The sequence below is a fragment of the Cricetulus griseus genome, chromosome 2 (genome assembly GCF_003668045.3).
Source record: "Cricetulus griseus strain 17A/GY chromosome 2, alternate assembly CriGri-PICRH-1.0, whole genome shotgun sequence".
In the NCBI taxonomy this organism is placed as follows: Eukaryota; Metazoa; Chordata; class Mammalia; order Rodentia; family Cricetidae; genus Cricetulus; species Cricetulus griseus.
In genome coordinates, this window is record NC_048595.1 from 26,346,511 (window position 1) to 26,359,514 (window position 13,004).

The 13,004-nt window shown below is 42.7% G+C and overlaps 1 protein-coding gene across 1 annotated transcript in view; it reads right to left on the bottom strand.

Annotated features, from left to right (window-relative positions):
* Psmb2 (proteasome 20S subunit beta 2) overlaps positions 1-12,024 on the bottom strand; it is a 34,950-nt gene extending 22,926 nt beyond the window's left edge. Inside the window, exons 1-3 of the mRNA XM_027399294.2 lie at positions 11,828-12,024; positions 6,076-6,198; positions 3,858-3,928 (exon numbers count right to left, since the gene is read on the bottom strand). Coding sequence (XP_027255095.1) covers positions 3,858-3,928; positions 6,076-6,198; positions 11,828-11,918 — 285 coding nt within the window. The 5' untranslated portion in view covers positions 11,919-12,024. The remainder of the gene's footprint in view (positions 1-3,857; positions 3,929-6,075; positions 6,199-11,827) is intronic.
* Positions 12,025-13,004: the final 980 nt, after the last annotated feature.

Below are 13,004 nucleotides of genomic sequence, written 5' to 3' on the forward strand. Positions count from 1 at the left end.
TCTAAACTGCCACTGAAGAATCAAAGAGTTGACCTGAAGGCAAACAGTCAAATTATGGTACAATTACTGTTGCTTTGTCTGACCTGCTGTGTGCCCTGAATTAGTCCCTCTGCCACTTTATGCTTTTCACATATCAGCAAGAGAATCAACTATCTGTCTCAGTGGAATAGTGAGTAGATTAAATTATTAAGCAAAATGCTTTGGGCAAAAGTCATATGAATGTTAAATATTATGATTTACAAGTATTCATTTTCCTGGCACTCCTGTGGGGTTAGGAAGTTATCTGTATATCACAGATGAATAAATAGGCACAGGGGGTAAGGTCACATGGTAAGAGTCTACTTAGTCCCTGTAGGGAAATTATGCACCATTGGCAACCATATGAACTTTCTTGGCACATCCTACAGTCTTTAAGCATTCAATCTTTAAGTCAATTTTGTCTCTTTTAACATGAGACAGAGAATGCTACAATACAAAATCAGAAAAAATGAAGACAACGTCCCACGCTTTGGCTGGACAGTCACAGGAAGATACAGATTACTTCCCTCCATTCCCATGTAGGAAATTTCAGCTATAGTTGAACAAAAATAAAAACACTTCAAAAAATTTTTTTGGTGCTTTCTTACAAAATTCAACATATTCTAACTTGGTGGTAGTGGGAGGCAGAGGCAGAGGGATAGCTGAGTTTGAAGCCAGAATAGTCTACAGAGCTAGTTCTAGGACAGCCAAGGCAACACAGAGAAAGTGTCTTGGGGGTTAAAAAATTCAACATATTTTTACTGCACAAACCATCAATCACACTTCTTAGTATTTACCAAGAGAATTGAAAACACATCTAAAGAAATCCCAGATACAAGGGCTGGAGGGATGGCTCAGTGAATAATAGCACTGGCTGCTATTTCAGAGGACCTGGGTTCAATTCCTAGCACCCATATGGCAGCTCACAACTGTCTATAACTCCCATTCCAGAGGATTCAACACACAGATATACATACAGACAAAACCATTCACATAAAATAGATAAATAAATCTTAAATTAAAAAAAAAAACAGAAAAGAAAAGAAAGAGAAATCCCAGGTGCAAACTGCCTCAAATTGGAAGCAACAAAGATGTCCTTCAGTAAAGGAGAAAGGATAAATTGGTGTACACTTAGACAAAGGAGTATTACTCAGTGCTAAAAAGAAACAAACTGTCAAGGGATGAAAAGATCAGGAGGAACTTGATTTTGTCACTTTTCTTCTTTTTTTGGTTTTTCGAGATGGGCCTCACTGTTTAGCTCTGGCTGTCTTGAAACTCACGTTGTAGACCAGGCTGGAACTCATAAATAGAGATCCACCTGCTTCTGCCTCCCAAGTGCTGGGACCAAAGGCATGCTTTGATTTTTATCATTTTTTAAGATTTTTAAAATTTTTATTGTATGTGGTATTGGCGCTTATTTTATATGCATTCATGCCTGTTGGATTCCCTGGAACAGACAGTTGTGAGCTGCTATGTGGGTGCTGGGAATTGAACCCAGGACCTCTAGAAGAGCAGCCAATGCTCTTAACCACCGGGCCATCTCTCCAGCCAAGATTATTTTTTATTATTTTAAATTATGTATATGTGTGTGTATCTGCGCGTAGATACATGCATATAAGTGCCTGAAGAGGCCAGAGGCATCAAATCTCCTGGATAGGAGTTATAGATGACTGTGAGCTGACTAACATGGATGCTGGGAACTGAACTCAAGACCTCTGGAAGAGCAGCAAGTGTATTTCACTAGAACCACTTCTAGTGAACCAGCCCTACAGGGCGAACTGCATGTCACAAAGAAACCAATCTGATACATGGTCCCCCAAGAAGCAGAAAGGGAAAAGATCTCCTGAGCAAATTGGGAGCATGGGGGAGGGGAGAGGGAACTAGGAGAATGAGAAGGGGAGAAGAGGAGGAGTGAGGGGGACAGGAGGGAGCAGGAAGGTTGAGTTGGGGGAAGAATAGAGGAGAGCAAGATAAGAGACCCATAATAGAGGGAGCCATTATAGGTTTACAGAGAAATCAGGCACTAGGGAAATGTCTGGGGATCTACAAAGATGACACCAACTAACAATCTAAGCAACAGAGGAGAGGCTGCCTTAAATGCCCTCCCCTGATAATGAGATTGATGACTAATTTATATGCCCTCCTATAGCCTCCATCCAGCAGCTGGTGGAAGTAGAAGCAGACATCCACAACTAAACACTGAACTGAACTGGAATCCAGTTGCAGAGGAGGAGTGATAAGCAAAGGGGTCCAGACCAGGCTGGTGAAAAACACAGAAACAGCTGACCTGAACAAGGGAGAGCTCTTGGTCTCCAGACTGATAGCTGGGAAACTAGCATGGAACTAATCCAGACCCCCTGAATGTGGGTGTCAATGAGGAGACCTCGGAAATCTATGGGGCCCCTCATAGTAGATCAGTACTTATCCCTAACATAGGAATGGACTTTGGGAGCCCATCCCACATAGAGGGATACTCCCTGAGCCTAGACACACGGAGGTGGGCCTAGGCCCTATCCCAAGGATATGACAGACTCTGAAGACCCCGCCCCCATGGAAGGCCTCACCCTCCCTGGGGAGCAGAAAGGGTATGGCATAAGTAGGGTGTTAGTTTGGGGGGGGGAGAGGGAACTGGGATCAACATGTAAAACAATCTTGTTTCTAATTCAAATAAAAAAATGGAGGGGGAAAAAAAAAGAAACCAATCTGAAAGCCTACTTTCAGTACGGTTTAACCTCTATGGTATGACATTCTGAAAAAGGAAACTATGGCTGGATGGTAGAGACACACATGCCTTTGGTCCCAGCACTCAGAGGCAGAGGCAGGCAGATCTCTGTGAGGTAGAAGCCAGCCTGGTCTACAGAGCAAGTTCCAAGACAACCAGAGCTGTTACACAGAGAAACCCTGTCTTCAAAGGGGGGGGGCACACCACGACGACGACACACACAGGGACGGGACAACAACCTACGAAAATAGTAAAAAGACTAGTGGCTACCGGGGGTTAAAGAGATGAAGAGTGAATGGGCAGGGCCCAGGGATTTTTCAGGGCAGTGAAAATCCTCTGAATGACACTGATTTAGACCCTTCCACATTCATCTAAACCCACAGGACGCATGCCTCTGAGTAAACCCTAACATAAACTACGAACCTGGGCTGTCAATACGAGGTCATTATTTGTAGAAATATACCACTCTGCTAGGTGCTGATAATGGAGGATGCTATATACATGTATCTGGGCTGGGTTTATATGGGGAAAATCTTTGTATTTTCCTCGTAATTTTGCTGAGAGCCTAAAATTGCTTTGATAAAAATAAAGTCGGGGTGGGAGGACAGTGTACCACAGTCCTTCGTGTTAGTATGCCACAGCAAGCACACACAATACCTTTCTTCTGGGTCACTGTGATAGTTCAGCAGGTAAATACAATTGCCCTCCAGCCTGTCAGACTGAGCCTGAGCCCGGCAACCCATACAGTGGAAGGCGAGAACCAACTTCTGCAACTTTTCTCTGACCCCACACTACATACAAAACAAATGTTAAGAAAACAAAAAAACCAAAACGTCTTCATTTTCACTCCATAGCCTGGGCTGGTCTAGAACTAGCTATGTAGACCAGGCTAGCCTTGAATGCAATAGCCTTTGTTATCCTCCCAAGCAACAGAATTAGACAGTAAAAAGCAACAATGACCAAAGGAAAACAAACCCAAGGGGACTAAAAAGGAACGAACAGCAACAGGAAGGAGTCAGGAAAGCCAAAAAGGGCAAAAATACTGCTTATGTCTAAAAGAAATATAAAAGCACAGCTCTTTCTGCTGTTACTGAAGGCTGTTAGCGGCACCGCTTACCCGACTCCGTAGACAGTCAGCCAGGTTTCGACGTGTGAAATTAGCTGCTGCTGTGGGGGACAATTCGTATCCTGGTACAAGACAAAGAATCATATTTGAAGTGAAGCAAAATATAGTAACAACAGCCACCCCAAGTCACTTCTCTATGCTGTTCTTTTTGAAGACAAGCCTTAACTTGAGAACCTCCTCCTTCTGCCTCCTAACTGCTGGGATTACAGGTGTTCACACCACACCTATCCTAACTATGGCTATGGTTAAAGCCAGTTTTAATTTATTTATAATTTTTGAAATATGATCTCACATAAACAGGGTCTCTTAAGTCAGGATGGCCTCAAATTCATTATATAGCTAAGGACGGCCTTCAGTTCCTGATCCTTCCACCTCCATCTTCCAAACTGTACTAACCTAGGTAACTTAAGGGTCTTTAAGGGTTAACCTAACAAACACAATTTTTCTTTTAGGCACTGACTTTTAGCACCTAAAACACATGGAACAAGCAACTCTCCTTATCATATTCACTTGACCCTCTCTCAGGACAGCCAATGAAACAGCACCACATGTCAGAAGCATTCTCACCCTAAGTATATATAACCCAAGTAGCACATCTGAGATTCCCAAAAGGCAGGCTCTGAGTCCTGATTACCCATAAATTTTCTGCAGTATTAAGCACAGTGCTTAACACTGATAAGACCTTCAAAAATATAAGTAACTGGGTGCATAACACTAAATGTACTGCCTAAAAATATGTATGAATGAATATTATATATATATATATGTGTGTGTATATACATATACATATATATACATATACACATATACATATATATATATACATACATACATACACACACACACACACACACACACACACACACACACACACACATATATACATTAAACTAAAGCTATATTCTTTTTTTTCCAAGATGGTTTCTCTGTATAGCCCTGGCTGTCCTCGAACTCAAGAGATCCACCTGCCTCTGTCTCCTGAGCACTGGATAGCTGTAAACCATCATGTGGGTGCTGGAACCAAACTCAGGTTCTCAGCAAGAGCAGCTCAAGTGATCTTAACTACTGAGCTACCTCTCCAGCCCCCAAAGAAAGCTTTAAAGTACAGTGTCTTATAATTACAAAGACTTTTAAGTTCACAAAGCATTCTCTCTCTCTCCTCTCTCTCTCTCTCTCTCTTTGTGGTGTTGGGATTAAACCCAGGAGCTTCCCAAATGTTCAGTGAGTGCTCTACCACAGAGCCATATCCATGAGCCAGGCCAAAAACTTTTTGTTGTTGTTGTTCCTTGAGTCAGAGTCTCATGCAGCCCTCAAACTCCCTATGTAGCTGGATTTGGCCTTTAACTTCTGATCCTCCTGCCTCCATCTTCCAAGTGCTAGGACTACAGGCATGTACCACCATTCCTGGCTGGCTTCTGTGGGTACCATGTGGTGCACAGACATGTATCCAGGCCAAACATCCAAACACGAAGTAAAACAAAGAACTTAAAAAAAGGTAAAAATGGATCTGTAGTATTCCATGCCAATATCAGTGTTACAACGGCTCTCTGTTCTGGGATTTTTGGAGGAAATCCTTAGGAACAGAAGAATTAGGATTTAGGGTTCAGATTTTTGTTTTGTTTTGAGACAGGGTTTCTCTGTGTGGCCCTAGTTGTCCTGAAAACTCAATCTGTAGATCAGCCTAAAAATCGAAGATCATACACTTGACTCTAATTTTTTTATAATAGAAAGATTCAAATGAAAAAACATGATCCCATCAATCCACCTGTGAATATGGCTGCCAGTAAAGAACACCCAACTTCAGTTCAAAATTAAACAAAAAAACCAACAGTTACAGGTTGAATAGTATCCCCCCATTCATATGCTAAAGCCCTAGTCCCAGAACCTCCCGCTGAGATTGCATCTTGAGATAGCACATAAAGAGACAGTTAAGTAAAAGTGTGGTTATAAGGATGAGCCCTAATCCAGCGTGACTGGTGGACGGACAATATGGAGGGAAAGCAATGTAAAGCAGAGGGGAAGAGGCCCACCTACAAGCCAAGGAAAAAGCCTCAGAAAAATTCAACCTGCTAACTTCCTGACCTCACACTGTAGCCTCCAGAGCTAGGAGGGAACTCTGTTGTTGAAACTGCCCAGTGTGTTGTGCCTCATCATGGTGGCCCCAGAACACGAATGCGTCAGCCCAAGCTACCCTCTAAGTCTTACCCACCATTCCGCATCTTATAAAGCTGCACGTTCTTCTGGATATACTCTGCAAACTGTACAGTGTCTCCAGCCTCTCCAACACATAGGAGTAAGATTTTTTCACTCATCTTAAACATCTTGTCATGATCTGCTCAAAGGAAAAGAAATTCATATTAGAAAATACCACCACAGAAACTAAAAGATATGTGTATATGCAACCATAAACAGGTCTCCTAATTACTATACTGAAGAATTTTACTAACCATTGCTATTATAAGAAACTAATAGTTTCACTAACCAGCATGGCTACTTATTTTACTAAGGTTAATTTAAAATGAAACTTGTATATGGAAGCAGACCATTTAAAACACATTTGTGAGGGGAAGGCAGGGCCTGGAGAGAAGGCTCAGCAGTTAAGAGCACTGGTTGCTCTTTCAGAGAACCCCGGTTTGATTCCCAGCACTGACATTAGGGTTCACAACCATCTGTAACCAGTTCTGGTGAATTCCACACCTTCTTCTCACCTCTGGGGGCATTGCATACATGTGGTGTACAGACATACATGCACCTGTACATAAAAATAAATATTTTGTTTTAGTTACAATTTTCGGCTGTAGATGTATCTGAGTAATACAGCACATGTTGAGGGTGTGTGAGGTCCTGAATCCAGGCTCTAGCACTTAATTAATTAATTAAACAATAAAATTTAAGCTTGGCATGGGGGGTCACATGTTTTAATCCCAGTACTCCAGAGGCAGAGGCAAGCTGATCTCTGTGAGCTTGAAGGCAGCCTGTTCTACATAATATGCTACAGGACAGTCAGAGCTACACAGTGAGACCCTATCTCAAAAGACAAAAACAAACAACAAAAAACAATGTAAGAACATTTAAAATACAAGGAACAGAAAAATGGGAGTGAGGCAAGCTGAAGGAATCCAGACTATGGTGATTATCTCAAGGCACGAGATTAAGTACAAAGTTCTGTTACTACAAATCAAATGCTAATACACACACAAGAAATGTGAAAAGAATGGACTCTACAGCTCAAATTAAAGAACCATTTCAAGAAAAAAAATCAGCTGAGAATCCAAATCTCAAAGTAAACAACTAAATTTCCAAAGCAAAAAAGAAAATTGGTTGCCAAAGCAGAAACTTTAAGGGATGTGTTAACAGTGAGCGACCTAACGAAAACTGTAATACTCTAAACTTATCTAACCGAACCAGACTCATTCAGATTAAATAGATAAATAAATACTCAGGTTATAATTGTTGCCTAGGGAAGAAAACTCAGTATTCAGTCTGCAGCTTCAGAGAAAAGCTTTAAGTCTTCCTATCTTACTGCTACTTTCACTTTTCATTTTTCTAATAGTGCTGAATAATCTCCCCTGGGAGACATGTTTTCCTGTATGAAAGCTTTCGAAATGTCAAAATCTCTTAATAGGATTTAAGGAACAAATGCAACTATCAAATACTTTACAAGTGTTGGAGAGTTGTAGACACTAATAATGTGGATTTTTAGACTGGAGGGGGGGTTCCTACATAAAATATGCCTATAGATAATGTTGAATTGCCTTTAAACTCCCAAATAAACAACTTTTCACTTGTTACACATTCAAAGACTGCTAATTTGCAAAGTTGTTATAAAAGGAAGACTCATACACACACATACACACACACACACACACACACACACACACACAGGACCAGCAGAACTTATATTCTAAGTTCTTGACAGTAGCAAGAATATAAACATCTTTTGCTTATTAGTATTTTCTAAATCTCTATACTTAACATGCTTCACTTTTTTAAGAAAACATTATTTAATGAGTTTCTATTATTTTTAGAGGGGGAAAAAAGGCAGATAAGCAACATGGCTCAGCAGGTAAAAGCACTTGCCCCTGAATTCAATCCCCAGAACCCACCGAAAGGAAGGAGAGAACTGACTCCTCCAAGTCGTCCTCTGTGCCCATACAAGCTCTGTGACATGTCTGCACATGCACACAAACACACTAAATATTACGGAGTAAAGTAGTTATTGTTGGGGAATGCATTTACAACTTACAACAAACACATTTAGGCAAAAAGGCTAAGATTTTAGGCAGTAAACTGTTAGTTATAAATCAATGTAATACAAGCAAACTTATTTTAAACAGGGAAGATGTTCATGTTCAGCAAAAGGTAAGGCTTCAGAATAGAACCAATGGACTTGTACGGCCCTGGGTTGTAAAGACGCTGCCTGTACAGCTCTAGAATGTTCTTACACCTGACAATAAACTCACAAGAGGGAAAATAACAGACAACCAGATTCGTATCAGCATGTGATGTCATGTGGTCAAACTGAGGGACACAGTGGGCAAATATTTGCTTGTCTAAACTTTAGTTACCAAAAAAAATGTGTAAATGGTGACACTATCACTTACCAATGCCTAACCCACAGGTAAGGAAAACTGATTTAGACAATAACGTCTAAATCACATATATTGTAGGAATTCAGAATGGCAAGTTTCTGGAGATCTCTGAGTAACTTAAAAAGTCACTTTGTTTAGGCAAAGAGAAAAAAAGGCATGAACTGCAGCATGTAGCCAACCAAACTGAGAGCTGAACCAGTCAGCTTTATGAGCGAGCATTTGGGAAATGTCTTCTCCCCAGTATCAACACATTTTCCCGAGCAGCATGATGAGAAAACAATGATGGGCAGATTCTGAGCCAGTATTTTGGTGTATGCCTGTAACTCCTCCTCCAGTCCTAGCCCTCCACTAAAAGCATTAACAAAACAAGCCTCTACCCAAATTACTACTGTTCATCATTCTTGCCTATTCCACAAAAACTCCCTCAGGCAATTCTAAACCTCCTACCCTAAGTTTTTCACACCAGAAAAGGTATCAGTTGAGTGTAATTATTTCCAAATCTTTTTCAAGAATTTACTCAAATTCATAACATAAATCTTTTTCTGTGGCTAGTCATAGGACTTACTCCTAAAACTGTTAATTTAAAACAACAGATGATGGTGGCACATGCCTTTATTCCCAGCACTTGGGAGGCAGAGGCAGGTAGATCTCTATGAATTCCAGGCCAGCCTGGTCAACAAAGTGAGTTCCAGGACAGCTAAGACTATTACAGAGAAACCCTTTCATGAAAAACCAAAAACCAAACCAAAACAAAACAACCCCCCCCCAAAAAAACACGCTAACCTAACACTAACTAGTAACACTTCTATCACATAAAAACCATCTTGGATTCATTTCCTAGGATTTTCTTTGATGTTTGCTTTTTTTTAAAAGACAGACTTGCACTGTGTAATCCTACAAAGGCCTTGAATTCATTATGTAGATCAGGCTGGTCTCCTACTAGAGCTCATCCTGACTCTGCCTCCTATGGGATGGGACCACAAGGATACACTACACCTGACTCTCCTTGTCTTAGCTTTTCCTGCAGATTTAACCTAGGAGGCTGTACCCCTGTGACAACTAGGAGTACAGTATGGATAAGGGCTTGGAGCAATTCTCCTTCTCAAAGCAATTCATTATCATTGTGATGAAACAGAAGACCCACTGACATGTGACTGCTCCACCCACGCTCCTCAAGCTAAAGTCACCTGCTCCTCAGAGCCTTTCTATTCAAAGCCACCGGCAATTTCACTCTCACAACAAATTGATTCCTTTGGAGACTGGTTTCCAAACAGAACTTCTACAAACTAATCATAAAGTCTCTTAAGAAACAATTCATACCACAGATGTATGATTTCAAATCCTTCAGAAAAAAAACAAAAACAAACACAAAAAAAACAGAGCTCAAGCAAAGTTCAGAGTTCTATTTTCCCAGATGGAAGCTACAGGCTCGCAACCAGATAGGCACCTTTTCCTTTGTAAAAGCAGTCATAGGTGCCTTTTCACCTCTGATCATACACTTCAGGAAACTCCAGCATTAACAATTTTTAACCCAGAAGTCCAGGATTAATTGCCATTTGCCTTCAAAGCTTTCCCTGATCTCTACCAGAATGTCTCCCTCACCACTATTACCTAAAAACAGTCTCCTTCTCCTATTAGCCCAAAGTTCAACCGATCTCCTCACAACTAGCTGTGTTTTATTATACACATACTTGAATTTGTGTGTGTGTGTGTGTGTGTGTGTGTGTGTGTGTGTGTGAGAGAGAGAGAGAGAGAGAGAGAGAGAGATACACACAAGAATGTATGGTAGACCTGCCTGTGCCCAGCACAGAGAAGTACATCAGGTCACCCTTTGGGCTTGACTGACAGGCCAGTGAACTCCCAGGATCTGTGTTTGCTGCTCCCAACTGTGGTTACAGACACACAGCTATGCCTGGCTCTTTTTTTTTTTTTTTTTTTTTTTTCTTTTTTAAGTGAGTACTTGGAATTTAAATTCCGGACTTCATGCTTGCATAGCGAGCACTCTTACTTACTCAGCCATCATCCCAACTCTGTTAACTTCTTTTAAAACATGGATTATAGTATTCTCTCCGCCCCCAACTCCTTCCAGCACTTAGCACTGTAAAGTACACAGAAGTGCCCGAAACCCATCAAATGAATTTTTAATTCACTGAACAAAAGCAAAATACCCTTCAAACAGTAACATGCCTATGATGAATCATGAAAACACTCTTAGATTCTGTGGGCCAACTGCCACTATAAAAGAAGCAGTAGAGTATAGCAGTTATGGGTAAAATGTATTTTGCAGAATGTCTACCTTGTTTTTGCAGTGCTGAGAATGAAACCTGGGGCGTTGTGCATAATAGGGATGTACATTGAACTAAACTGGATCCCCAGTCCAATTACACGGGCTTCTGGGTTATTACCTGGGTTCTGCCACTTGTGCTTAGGAACTTTTTCTTTGATAATTTAAAAAAGTATGTATTTATTCAGGGACTCTTTGTCTCTTGTTCCGCATGTGTGTGTGCTACAGAATGGGTGTGGAGATCAGAGCACAACCTGCAGAGAGTCAGTTTCTCCTTCTACCATCTGGGTTCTGGGATCAAACTCAGTTTGGCAGACCTGGCCACCAAAAGCACTCTACTTACTGAGCTATTTTGACATCTCCTTAGGAAAGGTTTTTATTGTGTGTGTTTTAATAACCTGTGTCCGACTAACTTTACAAAGAGGGGATATAATAGTGTTTATCTTTAAAAACAATATAAATCGCTGGGCACACCTGATACATAAGTGCTTCAGTCTGTTAACTACACAATGTAACTCGTTCACTCTAACCTCTCAAATTTTGAGTTGGATAGCATTAATCTGAGAGATAAGGAAATCTGAGCACTGAAAAAAAAAAACATTGTACAAAAATCAAAGCAAGTAGAGAGACGCCAACTCCACATGCATTAACTATTTTAAAACAAGGAAAACCTAGCAGCCGGCGAGAGCTGGAAGAGGAGGATCTGAACCGGGCAACGGAAGCAGACTGGAAACGCCAAAGTCTGGACCCGGGCTCGCTCACTCCAGGATCCCACCTTAGGGCGCCCGCACACTGGCTCCACCAGTGACCGCGGCAACCTAGCAGAAATGCAGAGCCCAGCACCGAGCACACTCTTCGGCTCTTACAACGATTGAATCCCCACCCTGGGCAGCTCGCACCCAGCCAGAGCACAGCCAGACTCCTAAGCCTGTGCCAGCTTCCTCGGTTCCAACTCCTGCAGTGCAGGAAGGGCAGAGCGGGCCGCCTCCACCTTCCAAGCTGCTCTGGGCTTCACCCTACACTTGACCGACTTCCGCCGACTGCCCGACACCCAGGCCCGCCGGGCCTCCCCTGCTTCTCCTCACCGTCCTTCATCTGGACAATATTGCTGGCGGCCACCCGATCGGAGGCGACGAGGACATAGTCGGGGCCCTGGATGCCGATGAGGTACTCCATGGCGGCGGGAAGCGTGAGGCAGCGGGGTCTACAGAGAGAAGCACTTCCCGGGTTCACGGCCTCACCAGTGAGACAGCACACCCGGAGGAAGCGGAGTGTGACGCAAGCCGCGCGACCGCCCGGTCGGTGGCGCGGACCGATGACGTCAGCTCTCGCGAGAGCGTGGCGAGCCGGCGTGAGGTGGTCCGGGTGTCCTTTAATGATGTAGCTGTGGGTAGTGCGATCCGTGTTCGGTTTCCTTGTCAACCTATTAGAGTTTCAGAATTTGTACGAAGGTAAAACCGCGCCCTGTGTGAGAAGTGCCAGCACTTGCGGGTGCTACCGAGGGGAAAGTCTTCAGGTTTGCGCTCCGAGTCATTTCTACACTAGCCGACGTCTTTCCCTGCAAGCCAGATAGCAGGAAAATCACCCCGAGCCCTGGAGTTAGGGACCGGCCGTGGTAACATAGGAGGAAGAAAAAACTGCTTGGCGGTGGTTCACGCCTGAAATCCTAGTACTGGGTGGGCTGAGGCAGGAGGAGACCAAGTTCAATCCCTCCAACCCACAGTAGAGAGAACTGACTCCGCAAAGTCTTCCTCTGACCTTCGCACTTGCACGACCCATGCCCGCCCACCCCCACAAATCCATTTCCAAATATTTATTTATTTTAGACAGGCTCTTACTACTATGTAGCCTTGCCTGGCCTGGACTATCTTAAACTGTGTGGACCAGGTTGATCTCTAATTCATAGAGATCCGCCTGCCTCTGCCTCCCTGGTGCTGGAATTAAAGACCTGGACCACCATGCCCCACTTAAAATAGCGTTTAAAGAGAAAGAGTAAGATAGGAGATAGGAAGGGCTAAGAGGCGGCTCAGTGGTTAAGAGCACTGGCTACCGCTCCCCGAGACCTGCGTTCCATTTCCAGCACCCACATGGCAACTCATGGAAAGAAATCTGTAACTCAAGACACCTCTCTGGCCTCTTCATGCACCTCGAAGTCCTGGTGCACACACATACATGCAGACAAAAAACACTCATACACATAAAAAAAAGTGTTTTAATGAAAGAAAGGGTAATAGAGGAGTGACTACAATTAAACTACCTATA